Source organism: Mirounga leonina, unplaced genomic scaffold, assembly GCF_011800145.1.
Source record: "Mirounga leonina isolate KUSES-001 unplaced genomic scaffold, KU_Mleo_1.0 Mir_200, whole genome shotgun sequence".
NCBI classification, from domain to species: Eukaryota; Metazoa; Chordata; class Mammalia; order Carnivora; family Phocidae; genus Mirounga; species Mirounga leonina.
In genome coordinates, this window is record NW_023270503.1 from 3,763,631 (window position 1) to 3,778,135 (window position 14,505).

At 40.3% G+C, this 14,505-nt stretch overlaps 2 protein-coding genes across 3 annotated transcripts in view; one reads left to right on the top strand and one right to left on the bottom strand.

Annotated features, from left to right (window-relative positions):
• Positions 1-1,665, bottom strand: part of EFCAB5 (EF-hand calcium binding domain 5) — a 195,141-nt gene extending 193,476 nt beyond the window's left edge. The window contains exon 1 of the mRNA XM_035027657.1: positions 1,636-1,665. The gene's annotated coding sequence lies outside the window, so the exon portion shown is untranslated. The remainder of the gene's footprint in view (positions 1-1,635) is intronic.
• The window catches only part of SSH2 (slingshot protein phosphatase 2), a 244,279-nt gene continuing 231,303 nt past the window's right edge, over positions 1,530-14,505 (top strand). Inside the window, exon 1 of one of the 2 annotated variants that reach the window (XM_035027658.1) lies at positions 1,530-1,666. In XM_035027658.1, coding sequence (XP_034883549.1) covers positions 1,604-1,666 — 63 coding nt within the window. In that variant the 5' untranslated portion in view covers positions 1,530-1,603. The remainder of the gene's footprint in view (positions 1,667-14,505) is intronic. The other variant, XM_035027659.1, reaches the window with a different exon arrangement.

The window sequence follows — 14,505 nt, forward strand, 5'->3', positions numbered from 1 at the left end:
TTTTGTCTCGCAGGCACTCTTGACCACCACCAGGGGGCAAAAGCCTACCAGCTGGCTTCTCTGCAATTCATTCTACACAGGACTGTACAGTACAGGGACCCTCAGTGTCTGATTCTTGATGGAACCTCCCTGCTAATTATTTCAACCGCAGGGCCCCAGGGAGAGAACAAAGGCTCAGCACAGAGGGCTCTAGTGGCACTTAACCATACAGCAGCCAGAAAGAGCTCATGACAGCCCTATCAGTTTAAAAAAAGCAATGAGATCCAAAGAGTTTGAGTGACAACAGGAGCAGGAGGCTTTAATAACTGCAAACTCCTTAATGTGTGTGTTTTCTACAGCTTTGATATGTATGGTGGTATATTCCAGAGCATGCACTCAAGTTGAGAAATAGCTTTGTCAACTCTTCCTCTGTGTAAATAATCAATGGTATTTGCATAGTGAGATTTCCCCCCTCTTTTAATCTTGATTTTTCATTACTTCCTTGAAGTCTGCTGACGGTTTATCTTTTAGAAAAGTATTCCTTTAAAATATTTAATAATCTACATTTCACATAGGTCTATGCAATCATGAAATCTAGAGCCGAAGGAGTAAAAAATCTCAAGGAGCAAATCCTATTTAAGAGAATTTCTTCCAGCAGGAAGCAAGTGGGAGGTAAATACAGCAGGTTGGACCCTTATAATTCCGTGAGCCCAGCCTTCTCGGCCTCCCGGGCTCATGCAGCCTCTCTCCACCTTAGGAATAACGAATGAGTCCTCAGACAGGGGCCAGGGTAATAGAGGAAGCGTGAGGGGTACCCTGAAGCTTGCCAGGGTATAAAATTAAAAACCTTTCTTTCTTTCATAAAGTCTCATCATAAAACATGGGCTCTGAGACAGAAGGTGGTAAAGCTCAGAAAAAGCTCCCAAGAGCCGGGTCAAAAGGAGACAAACTCGTCTCTGGTCGCGCCAAGAGGGTCTCCAGTCCAGTAAGTCTCACTCCCACCTAGAGAAAGCCTTTGAAACCCGGCGGAGCCCTTTCCCACCAGACAACGCGTTTGCCTCAGGATTTTCACCTCAGTTTCCTTCCACTAAGATCGCTTAAGCTGTGCGCCCCCACCTCATAAAATGGTCGTCTCTCAGGACCCGGGATTCCAGCGGCCCCCCGGCCCGAGGCCCCGCCCCCCACCCCAGCTCGCTGCCTCTAGACTAGACTCGGGCGAACCGCGCGATTCCAAAGCGAAGGAGGAAACCCGGGACCGGGCGGCGGCCGGAGACGCAAACACCCAGGCGGCTTCCGGCAACTCAAGGGTTACGCCGAGGCGGCGGCGCGCGCCGAGGGGAGAGGCGGTTGCTGACAGGTGGCGCCTGCGCACTGGGAGCGCTCATTGTGCCCCGCTGCTGCCGAACCGCCCGCCCGCCCGCCCGCCCGCCGCCCGTTCGGCGCGTCAGTAGGCGAGAGTCCGGTGGTGGGTGCGGAGCCTGTGGCCGTTCCCGCGGCCTCCTCCTCCCCCCCTTACCCCTCACCCCCATCCCATACCCCCTTCCCCATCCCGGCTCCGTCACCCTCCCGCCCCCCCACATTCAGGACAAGAATGCCCTGCCCGGAACAACCCAGCAGCGCCTAGATGGCTTTGGTCACGGTCCAGCGGTCGCCTACCCCCAGCACCACCTCCAGCCCCTGCGCCTCGGTGAGTCCCACCCGGCGGCAGCTCCGCTCGCTTCTGTCACTGCGGCTCCGCTTTGCCTCAGCGGGTCCCGCCGAGCGCCACTGCGCACGCGCCGCGCCGCTTCCCAGGCCTTGGCACTCGGCTGCCGCGAACCCCCCCACACCCCATCTTAAAGACGAGCTACGGGAACTACGGGACGTTGGGGTTTGCCCCCATCACTGTGGGCACCTGGCTCTCACAGTCCTCGCCCTGAACCGCCCCCCCCGCCCCCCAGTAGCATGCTTTCCTATGGCTTGAACACTTCCTTTCGGGAATGAGTCATTCTTGCTTTTCACCCTCCCCCTTCCTTGTACCCTCTGTTGCTCTGCTGCAGGGAGAGGACCAGGGAACTCCTGCGTTGCCCCTTACACACACCACAGCCCCTTACCCACACCCATTTCTTGGACCCGTTCGGTATTCGCACACTGCAGCCCCTTCTTCAGGCTCTCCGGGTTGTGTGCCTTCCCCCTAGTCACTTGCCGTCTTTCTTGTGCTCTGGTACTGTTCGGGCTTCATTGGACTGCTGAGCTGGTAGTTACTCCTTGGTTTCTTCCCTCTTTCCCTCCCGCAGAGGGTGGCCGTGGTCTCTGCTTCTTGGACCTCTTACCTTTCCTCTAAGAGGTCCTGAAGCATCTGGCGCTGCTTGATGAGCAGTGCCGATTCATTTACATCTTACAGACATTAATGCCTTAACACTCGTTGCTCATGATCGTTCTTGTTCTTGGGTCGTGTTTGTATGGTTCCTTACTTCAGATACGCCAGTGAAGCCTGCTTCCAGAAGGAAAATACCCAGTAACCAGCCTTTTCCTGCTCGGCAATTCTTTGACTTCCCTGCTAGCCCCACCCCCACTCCTTTACACCCCATTCTTTTAGGCTTTATTCTTGAAAATATTTATTTAAAAACATAAAATACCAAAAATAAATACATAAAGTATTGCACCAGTGGGGCGAAGTGCGATCTTTCAAAAACATGCAGATGTTTTAGAAGGAAATAGAATGAAAATATGAGCAATTGGAAAAACCGTCTTGAGCTTCCTACAGAATTGTAATTTTTAAAACTGTGTTGGTGGATTTAGTAGTTTCAAGTTGCCAAAAGGTATTCAGTAAACACTGTACCACCTTCCACTGTAAAACGTCAGGTTATTTTTAATATTTGTATGTTCACTGAGGCGTGGGCTTTGATATCTTGAAACTATGGTGGGTTGTGATTTCAACATAGTTTCCTGAATTTCAAAATTTTGTTGTGTATAGTGGTGGTTTCTTCCTTTTTTTTTTTTTCCTGAGCTTTCTTTTGTATTTTGTGTGATCAAATTGACAATTGTATCCTAATTCTAGAATTGATTATATTTTGGAGGTTAACTTGTATTGTATTAGAGAGCAGAACTATGATCTTTGGGTAAAAGTTCAGGGAGGCAGATTTCCAATGATTGTAAGGAAGAATTTTGTAACAGTGAAGTGGACTGCCTTGCAAAAATAGTGAGTGTCCATTACTTAAAGTATTCAAAGAAAGTATTCAAAGAAAGGCCTTTTGCCTGGAAGTTAGTATAAATAATTCCTTCAGTGGGGGACTTCTAAGGCTCTTCCAACTCTTAATATTTTGTGATTTGAGAATAGTTGCACTTCAAAGCTGGTAAAACGTTTTAGGGTCCTCTGAAGACAAACCATCTTACTTCTCTCTGCTAGTAGACCCTTTGAGGATAGTGGTCACCAGGCCTGTTTTTGGCTGGGAAAGCAACTGAAAGTTAGTAGAGTCATGCAGATACACTAGAAACCAGTGTTATGGTAACATCATTTTCCCTGGGTATTGTTAAAAAAAATAGTTTATGCTATGATAATAACATACATATATCAAGTTATCATACTAAGTTTCTTGAGGCAAATGATTAGTATATAGTAAGGCCGTATCTACTTGATATGACTTAATTAGCCAAACCTTAGTTATTAGAATATTGAGGTATGTTAATAGCCACTTTTGAGATAGGTAATTAAATTGATCATGTGGTAAGCTCAGTTGTTGAGCTAACTGATTGATATTTCTACATCTACTTGCTGTAGTAGCCTGGTTATCTCAGCTGTTTATATGCGGCCCTGGGTGTAAAAGAATCCTGGGGCTGGTGTGTGTATGGGTGTGGGTGTGTGTGTTTGTATGACTGATGAGCCAGTTACCTTTCCCTTTAAATTGTCTTCCTATTTCACTTCAGAGCTATGTTCAGCTGAGTTGTCTTGTGGTTCTTGTGTTCCAATATTTGGCTGCTGTCTGACCTGCATGTATTTGCTGTTGTATCTCTTGTTGCATGAATAAGTTGAGTTGTTTTAAGGTAAAAGAGAAAAAAAAAAAATCTAGAGAATCATGAAAGGAGAGATTTAATTTTGTGAGACTGGAAATTTAGATTTTTTTAAATTAATGATTTTAAGCATTTTATTTTACTTTTTCACTATAGGTGGTACAGGGCATTTCAATACTGTCAGCTCTTCAATATTCATTCACTGGGGATTAAATAAATCTATTGATCATCTACTGGGTATGAGTGATTATTACAGATAGTAAGATGTATAAGACATTGATCCATGTATTAGTATCATGTAATCTTGGGAGGGGATAGGAAGAAGAACAAATGTGAGATGAGAGGGTAGAAAAAGAGAGTGAGGGAAATGATACTGTATGTACATGAACAGCTAGTTTGTAATGGCCGTTGTCTGAATTCAGATTAAGATAAATTCACTAATGGCAAGAGTAATAATAACAATATCTAACATTTTTTGGGTTTTCATCTATGCCAGGGATCATGCCAAGTGATGTACGTGGATTAACTCATTTACTCCTCACATTATGTCCAAAGGAAATTGCTATTATCCCTGTCTTACAGATGAAGAAACTGAGGCAAAGAACTATTAAGGAATGTGCCCAGTGTCACTCAGCTGTTGGAGATGTATTTAACTTTAGAATCTTCCATCTTTTCCTTTGTGGTAATCAAAGAGAAGTACATATAGTAGGTGGCTTCAAACTCAGCCTTGAAGTATGGGTAAAATATTTATAGGCTGGGATAGGGCCTGGGAAATAGTATTCCAGGTGGAGAGAAGTGGTATTACCAAAACTTACAGGCAGAAAAGCACAAGGTCTATCTGAAGGACTTAACTAACTACACCAGTTTGAGGAAGGATTTCTTTGGAAGGGTAGTAAGAAATAAAGGTGAAGAAGAAGCTGGGACTGCACAGGGACTGCTGAGTTTAGGAGTTTGAACTTGATAGGGAAGGTAATGGAGAGTCTAAAGAGGTTTTTGAGCAGATAGGGTCACAGTGGTGTTTTAAGAAAATTGCTCTGGCAGCTGTTGGCCAGAAGGATTTGAGAGAGGCAGAGGGAGGCCATGAGTGGAGCCAGTTAGAGGTTATTATGGTAGCCCAGGTGTGAGATAATAAAGGCCTAAACTGGGGATGTGAAGTGGTAATGGAAAGAAAGGGACAGATGTGAGGGATTATGGAGAAAACACAAGGACCTGGGAACTGATTGGATATAGGGGAGGAGGAATCAGAGATGCCAACTTTGGAATGTATTGTTCTTCTAAGATAATAGATGTTTCCTAATTAATAGGCAATTTAAGAATTATCTCTTTCCTGCTTTCTGTTATGAATTTTCTGAGTGGATACCTATGTTGATCCATGGTCATATAAACACAGTGAAATACCATGAAAATATTTTACTTTTGTGTAGTGCTTTATACTTTTCAGAGTGTTTTTGTGTTTGTGATCTAATTTAACTCTATGGCAGCCTCCTAAGTTATGCAGGACATGTACCAAGGTTAAAAGACTTGCTGAAGGTTACAAAACTGGTTACTGTAAGAACCTGCACTAGAACCAAGTTCCTTGGCTCCTGGTCCACATCTCTTTCCATGATGTGAAACAGATACGAGTTTCTGATCCTGAGAACTTGACTGCCAATATAGTAAAGGAACCAAGACTTGAGATACATACAATCAAGAACTCATACTCTTTGCAGTTCATTTATATTGTAACTAGAACAAAATCATCTATGTCTGTGCAAATCATTTTTAGGTGATACCCTTATTTGAAGCCTATTATCTTTTAGTTTACACATAATTCTTAAAACTTGGATATTTAGTTTTTCTTACTCTAAGAAGATTATCAACAGCAAAATAGGAAGGAAAAGTGTGGCTGGTGCTGCTAAAGACCGGCTGCTTACGGTTCTGGGAAATGATAGCTGATGGTTTTATAGCAAGGGAGGAAGAAGAAGATTTATAAATAGCTGGCATAAGAAAAAATTTAGCAGTTATGGACTACTTAATGTAAGGACAAATCCCTCTCTAAGACCTGGTGGTCCCTCAGAGCTACTATTATGTGGTCATAATGATGACCCTGAATAATCATAATAAGGCTTCATCTTGTTTTGTCTTCATTTAAGTGGTCAGGATTGAGTGAATTGTATTTTGAGATATATATCCATCAAAGTTTCACTGAAGTTTTGAAGTTTATGATGCACATTTTAATTAACTGGGGAAATTCATTTCCATATATGATGCTAGATAAATAAGATATTATTGAATTATATGTATATTTTATATATATTCAAATATGACTACACCTTTCTCCCAGAGAAAATAAAACCATAGCAAATGTGAAATTGATTTGTCTGAAGTGATGCTTTTTAATTTTTTGAAGATAGCTTTAGAAACTTTCTTACACTATAGAAATAATACATGGTCATTGTAGGAAATTTTGGAAAATACAGAAAAGCACAGAAAAGAGAATGAAAGATATGTCCTGTACAATTGTATATGTATTTTACATAGCTGAAATGCTGCTGTCTGTATAATTTTGTATATTTGGTTCTTTTAAAGTTTGATATACGTCATAGATATATATCTATGTGCCGTATCACTTAAATGGCTACATTGGGCAGTTGTAACTCACCCTAACCATTCCACTATTGTTGAACATCTGGGTTTTTTCCAGCTTTTTTTTGTTGTTATTATAAATCACATTGCAGTGAACATCATTGGGCATAAATATTTGACTGCATTTTGGAACATTTATTAAGATTTCAAGAAATATAATTACTGGATCACAGAGTATAAGCAATTTTAAGACTCCTGTTGCATATTTATACTTTCTAGAGAGGTTATTCCAATTAACATTTATTTCAACAAGCATAGTGTAAGAATACTCATTTCTCTTAGCCTTATTGACACTGGATATCCTCATTTCATATTTAATCATTAGTAATTTTCAAGGATAAAGAATAGTACCTCACTGGTCTTATATATATTTTATTACTAGAAAAGTTGAATATTTTTCAGATGTTTGGTAGGCATTTCTCTTAACTTTTTAAAAGATAGCTTTATTGAGGTATAGTCCACAAAGCCTAAAATAAACCCATTTTAATAATTGTACAATTCAGCAATTTTTAGTAAAACTTAGAGTTGTGCAACCTTCACTACAATCCTGTATTTCCATTTTATGAACTATTTGTTCATTCTTTTCAACCTGTGTATCCTCTTGATATATTATGAATATTGACTATTAGCACTGATTGCTTTTTAACTGTTTGTATTGCCCTTAGAATAAAGTCTACACTCCAGAGTTTTGCTAGCAAGACTTTTAATGAACAAACCTTGCTTTACCTCTTCCATCTTTGTCTCTTCCCAAGTTCCTGCCTTGCACACTGCTCAGTCAAGCTGACATGCCATGCTCCCTTTGATCTCTAGGCTTTTGCACATGCTGTTCCCTTTACCTGGAACACTTTTCTTCATCTCTTTACCTGACTAATTCCTACTCATCCTTCAGGTCCCAGCTTAAATGTCACTTCTTCTGGGAAGCTTCCCTGACTCCACTCTCAGACTATGGTAGGTGCTCCTTCTGTGCGCACCATAGAACCCTGTACTTACCCATCGTGGCTCTTACCTCCTTAATGCACTTGATTGTTTGACTGCTTATCTCCCCACCTAACCTTTAAGCAGGGACTAGGTCTGTTTTCATAATTTTGTATCACCAGGGTTAATAATATTGGACAAATGGATCAATGGATGATGAATCAATGAATATGGTATTATTTAACAGACTTTTCCATTTTGAGTTTTTTCATTGTTTTTAAACATTTATGTTTCCAGAAGCCTAAAGAGTATGACCACCTTTAAGACTTGGGGTGCATATTGCTAAATTGTCCTCCAGAAATGTCGAATCAAACTTCCTTGACAAACTGTGAAATATACCAGAGGTCAGGTTCATAAAAATGTTGGCTCCACTGCACCCTCATCAGCCCTGAGTATCATCATCTTTTTTCTTTATTATAGTAAGAGCTATTGTTATTTTTATTATTTATTGAACACTTATTGTGTACCAGGCACTATGTTGAGTACATGCATTATGTTATTTAATTTTTACATCACTCCTTTGGTTTAGGTATTATTATTATCTCTGTTTTACAAAGAAAATTGAGGCTCAGGGACACCTGGGTGTCTCAGTTGGTTAAGCGTCTGCCTTTGGCTCAGGTCATGATCCCTGAGTCCTGGGATCGAGTCCCACATCGGGCTCCTTGCTCAGTGGGGAGCCTGCGTCTCCCTCTGCCTGCCACTCCCACTGCTTGCTCAATCTCTCTTTCTTTCTCTGACAAATAAATAAATAAAATATTTAAAAAAAAAGAAAAGAAAAGAAAATTGAGGCTCAGAGAAGTAAAATGAATTGCCCAAGATTGTAGGCCTGGTTTCTAACCCCAGACCCCTTTCTCTTTTTTTTTTTTTTTAAGATTTTTTATTTATTTATTTGACAGAGAGAGACACAGCGAGAGAGGGAACAGAAGCAGGGGGAGCAGGAGAGGGAGAAGCAGGCCTCCCGCCAAGCAGGGAGCCCGATGCGGGGCTCGATCCCAGGACCGTGGGATCAGGACCTGAGCCGAAGGCAGACGCTTAACAACTGAGCCACCCAGGCGCCCCTAGACCCCTTTCTCTTTTTTTTAATTTTTATTATTTATTTGACAGAGAGACACAGCGAGAGAGGGAACACAAGCAGGGGGAGTGGGAGAGGGAGAAGCAGGCTCCCCACAGAGCAGGGAGCCCGATGCGGGACTCAATCCCCGGACCCTGGGATCATGACCTGAGCCGAAGGCAGTCGCTTAACCGACTGAGCCACCCAGGCGCCCCAACCCCTTTCTCTTAACCACTAGTATTTTATCATTTTAATTTACTTTTTTTTCAGGGGTTAAACATTTTTTTCAAATATTTGCTACTATATTTTTTATATTCCCCGTTTTGTAAGTCATTCATGTGATTAGCTCAGCTTTCTCCATGGATAGCCATTTTTGCCATACTGATTTGTAAATATTTTTTTAAAGTAATTTCTGTGCCCTATGTGGGGCTCGAAGTCATGATCCCAAGATCAAGAGTCACATGCTTTAGTGACTGAGCCAGCAAGGCTTCCCTGATTTATCATGACCTGAGCCAAAACCAAGAGTCCGAGACTCAACTGACTGAGCCACCCAGGTTCCCCTTGTAAATATTTTTTATACACTAAGAATGTTAACCTTTTTCTGTTATGTTGGACATTTGCCTTGGTTTTTCAATTGCCATTTTGTTTTATCTGGTTTATTTTATTCATGGATATATAAACATTTAAAAAATTTTAATGCCATCAATAAAACTTTTAATACCATCAATCCAAAGTCTGCGTGTGTATGTTTTTCCATTGTTTTTCTTAGTTCAACTTTCCATCAATAGAGATATATTCACCTATATTTTCTTTATTTTTTTAATAGTTTATTTTTATATTTAACTTTAATCATCTGAAATTAATTTTACTACATGGTATGAGGTAAATATTAAACTTATTTTGTTCCAAACAGTTATCAACTTGTCTCAGTTCATTTTATGAAACAATGGCTTCTTTTTCTAATAGTGTGTAATTCCACCTATGGGAAATACTAAATTGGAGTTACAAGCTAAAATGTGTTCCACTGAAGTTCTATTGCTAGTCCCACAGGAGTTTAGTTAGTTTAGCAGATATTACTTAGTATTCATTTAACTGCATGGATAGACAATAAACTTCAACTAGCTTAGGTTTGAAAATTTGACTCAAGTGCCTTGGGAAGTCCAGAGTAAGAGCAGTCCTTTGGTAATCAAAAGGTATCTTCATGTGTCTTGTCATTTCTTTCTGGCTTTAAGTGAGAGGGAACAGGGGCACCTGCGTGGCTCAGTGGGTTAAGCTACTGACTCTTGATTTCAGCTCAGGTCATGATCTCAGGGTCAAGAGATGAAGCCCCCCCCCCCCCAATCTGGCTCAGCGGGGAGTCTGAGATTCTCTCTCTCCCTCTACCCCCATCAAATACATAAATAAATCTTAAAAAAAAATGGAAGGGAGCAGGTTCTAGATTATGCCCAGTCTGAAAAAAGGCACCATGCAGAGCCCACACTGCCTTCCTATATAGCACCATTAAATACCATTGCTGGTACCAGCAGCTTGGGGCTTTACTGTTTTCCATTAAATGTCTCCTGTTTTGCTGGCTACACATTGCCTGGCCCATTGTAGGCATTCACATGTCCATGTTTTTCACTTATTTGTTCATTCATTCAAAAAACTTAACTATAGTAAGGAAACTATTTCTAATTTAAAAAACCCCGTGTGATTATTGATACGACCCGTTACACAATCTGAAATCTGCCAGAAGTCAGGTGTACATGGGAGAGACCCAAAGATTCTTTGTTAGTCAGCAAATATTTAATGAGTGCTATTTTGTTCAGGTAACCCCATCCATTCTCTTCCTCTGGTTCTCAGCACTGAGTCCTTTTCAGATACTTTTACAAACTGCCCTGCATTTTCTTGCCCAGCTGTGGAGCACAGCTGCTGTTCACAGAGCCCTTCATTTTCCTGTTAGTCAAGAGAAAGTCTGGTGAGGTGATCTTGGCTCTGAAATGTAGTGAGAGGCCCCTGGTTCCCAAGATTTCCTGAAAAATGGGAAATATTTCACTGACTGAGTGGGAGAGAATATGCTTAGAAAACAAATGGTCGTATACTGTGTTCCAGCCTAGTTTTTATGGAGCAGTTTGATATAATTTTTTAAAAAAGTAATTTAGTACCTTTTTGTATCCTGTGCTATACTCGGTTCTGGAGGTAACTCTTTATTTACTCATTCATGCCAGGATTGGAGATCCAGCAGCCAGTTAGTCCCTGGCCTCAGGAAGCTTTTAGGGTATAAGTGGAAAGATTGGTATTAAAAAAGTAAATAGAGTACAGTGTAGTAATCACAGATGATATAAGCCTTGAGGAAGAGAAAGAAGGCCAGTAAGGATTTCTTAGTTGAGCCTTAAAGAGTGAGTGGGAGTTGGCCAGCAAACAGAGGGTTAGGGGTGAGTAGCAGGAGGGAGGGAAGCATTCTTTTCTTTCTTTCTTTTTTTTTTTTAAAGATTTTATTTATTTACTTGAGAGAGAGCGCAGGAGCAGAGGAGAGGGGCTGAGCAGGGAGCCCAATTCAGGACTCGATCCCAGGACCCTGGAATCATGACCTGAGCCGAAGGCAGATGCTTAACCCACTGAGCCACCCAGGTGCCCGGGAAGGGAACATTCTTAAGCATGAATTTAAAGCACGGGGATTAGAAATAGCAGATGTACATTGAGAACCACAAGCAGTACAATGCTGATGTCTTACAAAGTGCATAAAATAGGGCTGGAGAGTAAGCATAATTTTTCTGAATTATAACATCTATGCTGTTAGTTTAACCTTTCATATAGTGTATATGTTCTCTTGGCTTTCCTTTAAAGAGAATTTGTTAAAATTTATGATTAGGGGGCGCCTGGGTGGCTCAGTCATTAAGTGTCTGCCTTCGGCTCAGGTCATGATCCCAGGGTCCTGGGATGGAGCCCCACGTCGTCGGGCTCTCTACTTGGTGGGAAGCCTGCTTATCCCTCTCCCACTCCCCCTGCTTGTATTCCTTCTCTCGCTGTCTGTCTGTCTGTCAAATAAATAAATAAAATCTTTAAAAAAATAAAATTTATGATTAGGGGCAAGAAACCTTAAAGTATAACTGTCCTGATAGCTAACACGTTTCAAGTGTTTGCTGTGCTGTAGAGACTAGGTTCAGTGTTAAACAGGCAACACAACAACCATTGAAGGAGTACTACTATTGTTCCTATTTTACAGATGAAGTAACTGATTTTAGGGAGCTGTCTAGACTCCCCTAGCTTGGAGTGGCTGAGCTGGTATTTAAGCTTTGGTTGTCTACTCAGAGACCAATTACTAGACTAAATTCTCTTCTGGGTGTTAAGAGTTAGTCTCTCTGTTTGTGTGTTTGATTTCTTCCTTTTTTTTTTTTTTTTTATACTCATTTTGTTTCATGTTTGCCCTGCTTTAGTTTGAATCACTGTAATTTGTGTCATTTTGCTGGGTATGCCTTAGTAGTTGATAAACTCATTTGAGAATCTTCTCAAGCACTGTGGGATGATAAGGCATTATCCTTATCTTAGAATTTACAGGTCTAGGGGGGAAGGCAGCTATAATAACCGATAAAAGTAGTATAGTGAGTGCAATAGGAGAGGCAAAACCAAGTGTGTATAGGGAAGAAGGTATCATTCCCAAAGGGGATAATGGATAGAGAATGTGGAACAGGGTAATTAGGAAAGATGGAGGAGCAAAAGATATTTGCAGCTAAAAAAATGAAAGATAGTTATCTACTTATAAATATTAATCCCTTTCAGTTCCATTCATAATTAGAAGCCAGGTTTTTTTCCTACGGGATGGTTATCGTAAGACATTGCTATCTAAGGTATGATAGCCAGATACTCAAGCTTCTATCTTTGGAAAACATGTGTCTGTAGTTGTTACATTGCCCCTTGCCTATTCTTTCTCTCCCAGCTCCATACCTTGCCCTAGTTAAAGAAAAGAAATCCAATCCCTTTTTTACTGCTTCAGACAGATAGGGGAATGTATGAAATTATATTTATTAAAGTTTAAGGAAAGACATCTTTGTGCAACTTACTTATTGGAGCAGTGATTCTCCAATTATTGCTGCAGACATTTTTATAGAAACAGCAACAACTTGGGAGAGCCCTCTCTTCACAATTATGATACTTAGCATATCTCAGGCAAAAATTAAAATAAACCACATGTTAGCATCTCATAATGCATCTTAATCTATTAAGGAAGTTCATTGGTTCTTTGGGGTTTGAGAAAGCGATTGTAGTTTCGAATAAAAATAGTATCTGCGAATGATTCTAATATAGTCCATATGGTGGGGAAGCCCTAATACTGGTCTTCAAATACCTGTAGCAACATGAAGGCGGTCCATTGTAGTGGTTAAGAATGTAGGGTCTGGGAAATATCTGCCTGAATCTGAATCCTGGCTTTACAATGTACTAGACTTCGACAAGTCACTTAACTGTTCTATGCTTCAGTTTGCCCATCTGTAAAATAGGGGTAATAAGAGTACTTTTTTCACAGAAATAAGCATTAAATGAGAGAATGCCTTAGGACTATGTCTGGCACCAAATAGCATGCACTCATGGAGTAATTGTTTTTTTTTATGATGGTGATTTAGGGTAGCTATTTGTTTATTAAGCAAATTTTCATTAGAACACACATTTGGTGAGGAAGATACATGCTTTATGACAATATAACTTAAACAAGTATCCTATTTCAGGGGTTAGTTTCTCTATATCTTTTTTCTTTTTAAATTTTTCGACTCAGTAATAGCTTTATTTTTTAAATCAGGGAGTCCCAGTCTCCACAGCAAAGTATATTGTGTATGATTTTGTAATGACCCTGGAGCACCATATAGAATGATTAATGTAACTGTAATCTTTAAAAATCTCCTTCCCTTGAGAGCTTATCAATTCACTAGGCCATGCTTAGTAGCATATTAATCTATTGGATGTTCTGCTATATGGTAGGACAGATAATTGCAAGTGGTCATCTTAGTTTGTATAGTCAAATAATAGACTGAATGTGTTGGTGTTTTTAATGATTGGGACTACAAATCATGTGGCAAAGTAGAACAGAAATTTACAGATTTTTTTAAAATATAGAGAATCTGAGGACATTGAATGTATTCATGGGTTTAAATATATCTTTGTACAAAGAAACAGTAGGTGAGAGGAATAATCTGTCTAATTCAACTATACCAAACAGTTGGCAGTTGAAATTGAATGCAGCTTTTAGAAAATGCAATTCTAAACCAACTGAATGAAGTCACATATGATATAACAAGAGGTCTTTGGTTCAAACTTTGGCTACATTTTGATTATAGTTTTTATTATTGAACCCTGTTAGAAAATAAACAACCTATTTCTTAAGAGAGTACTGAAAAAAATTGCCATAAATTTTCTGTGAGCACAATATTTTGATTCGTCTTCTTGATCTATCTGCCTTATACAAACTGCAACTTTCTCAACTCAGCATTTTTATGCTGATTCTGTGGTTTTCAATTAAACTTCAAAGGAAACTATACGACTGTAAAGGACATCTGGTTAAGCAAGATGTGGCTGAAAAATCCAGGAACTCCTCCACTTGCTTACAAAACATTTTTGGATGATATAGAATCTTGAAACTTAAATATAAAGCTTTTAGGAGAAAGAAAATATTAGATTTCAGTTTAAGCGCTGCTTTATAGAACTTTAATCCAAAAGATTTCAAAAATTAAGAGAATTTTATTTTTTTAAAGATTTTATTTATTTGCTAGAGAGAGAGAACATGGGCGAGAGAGTGAGTGAGGATACAAGAAAGGGGGAGCTGCAGGCAGAGGGAGAAGCAGGCTCCCTGCTGAGCAAGGAGCCCCGATGCGGGACTCGATCCCAGGGTTCTGGGATCATGACCTGAGCCGAAGGCA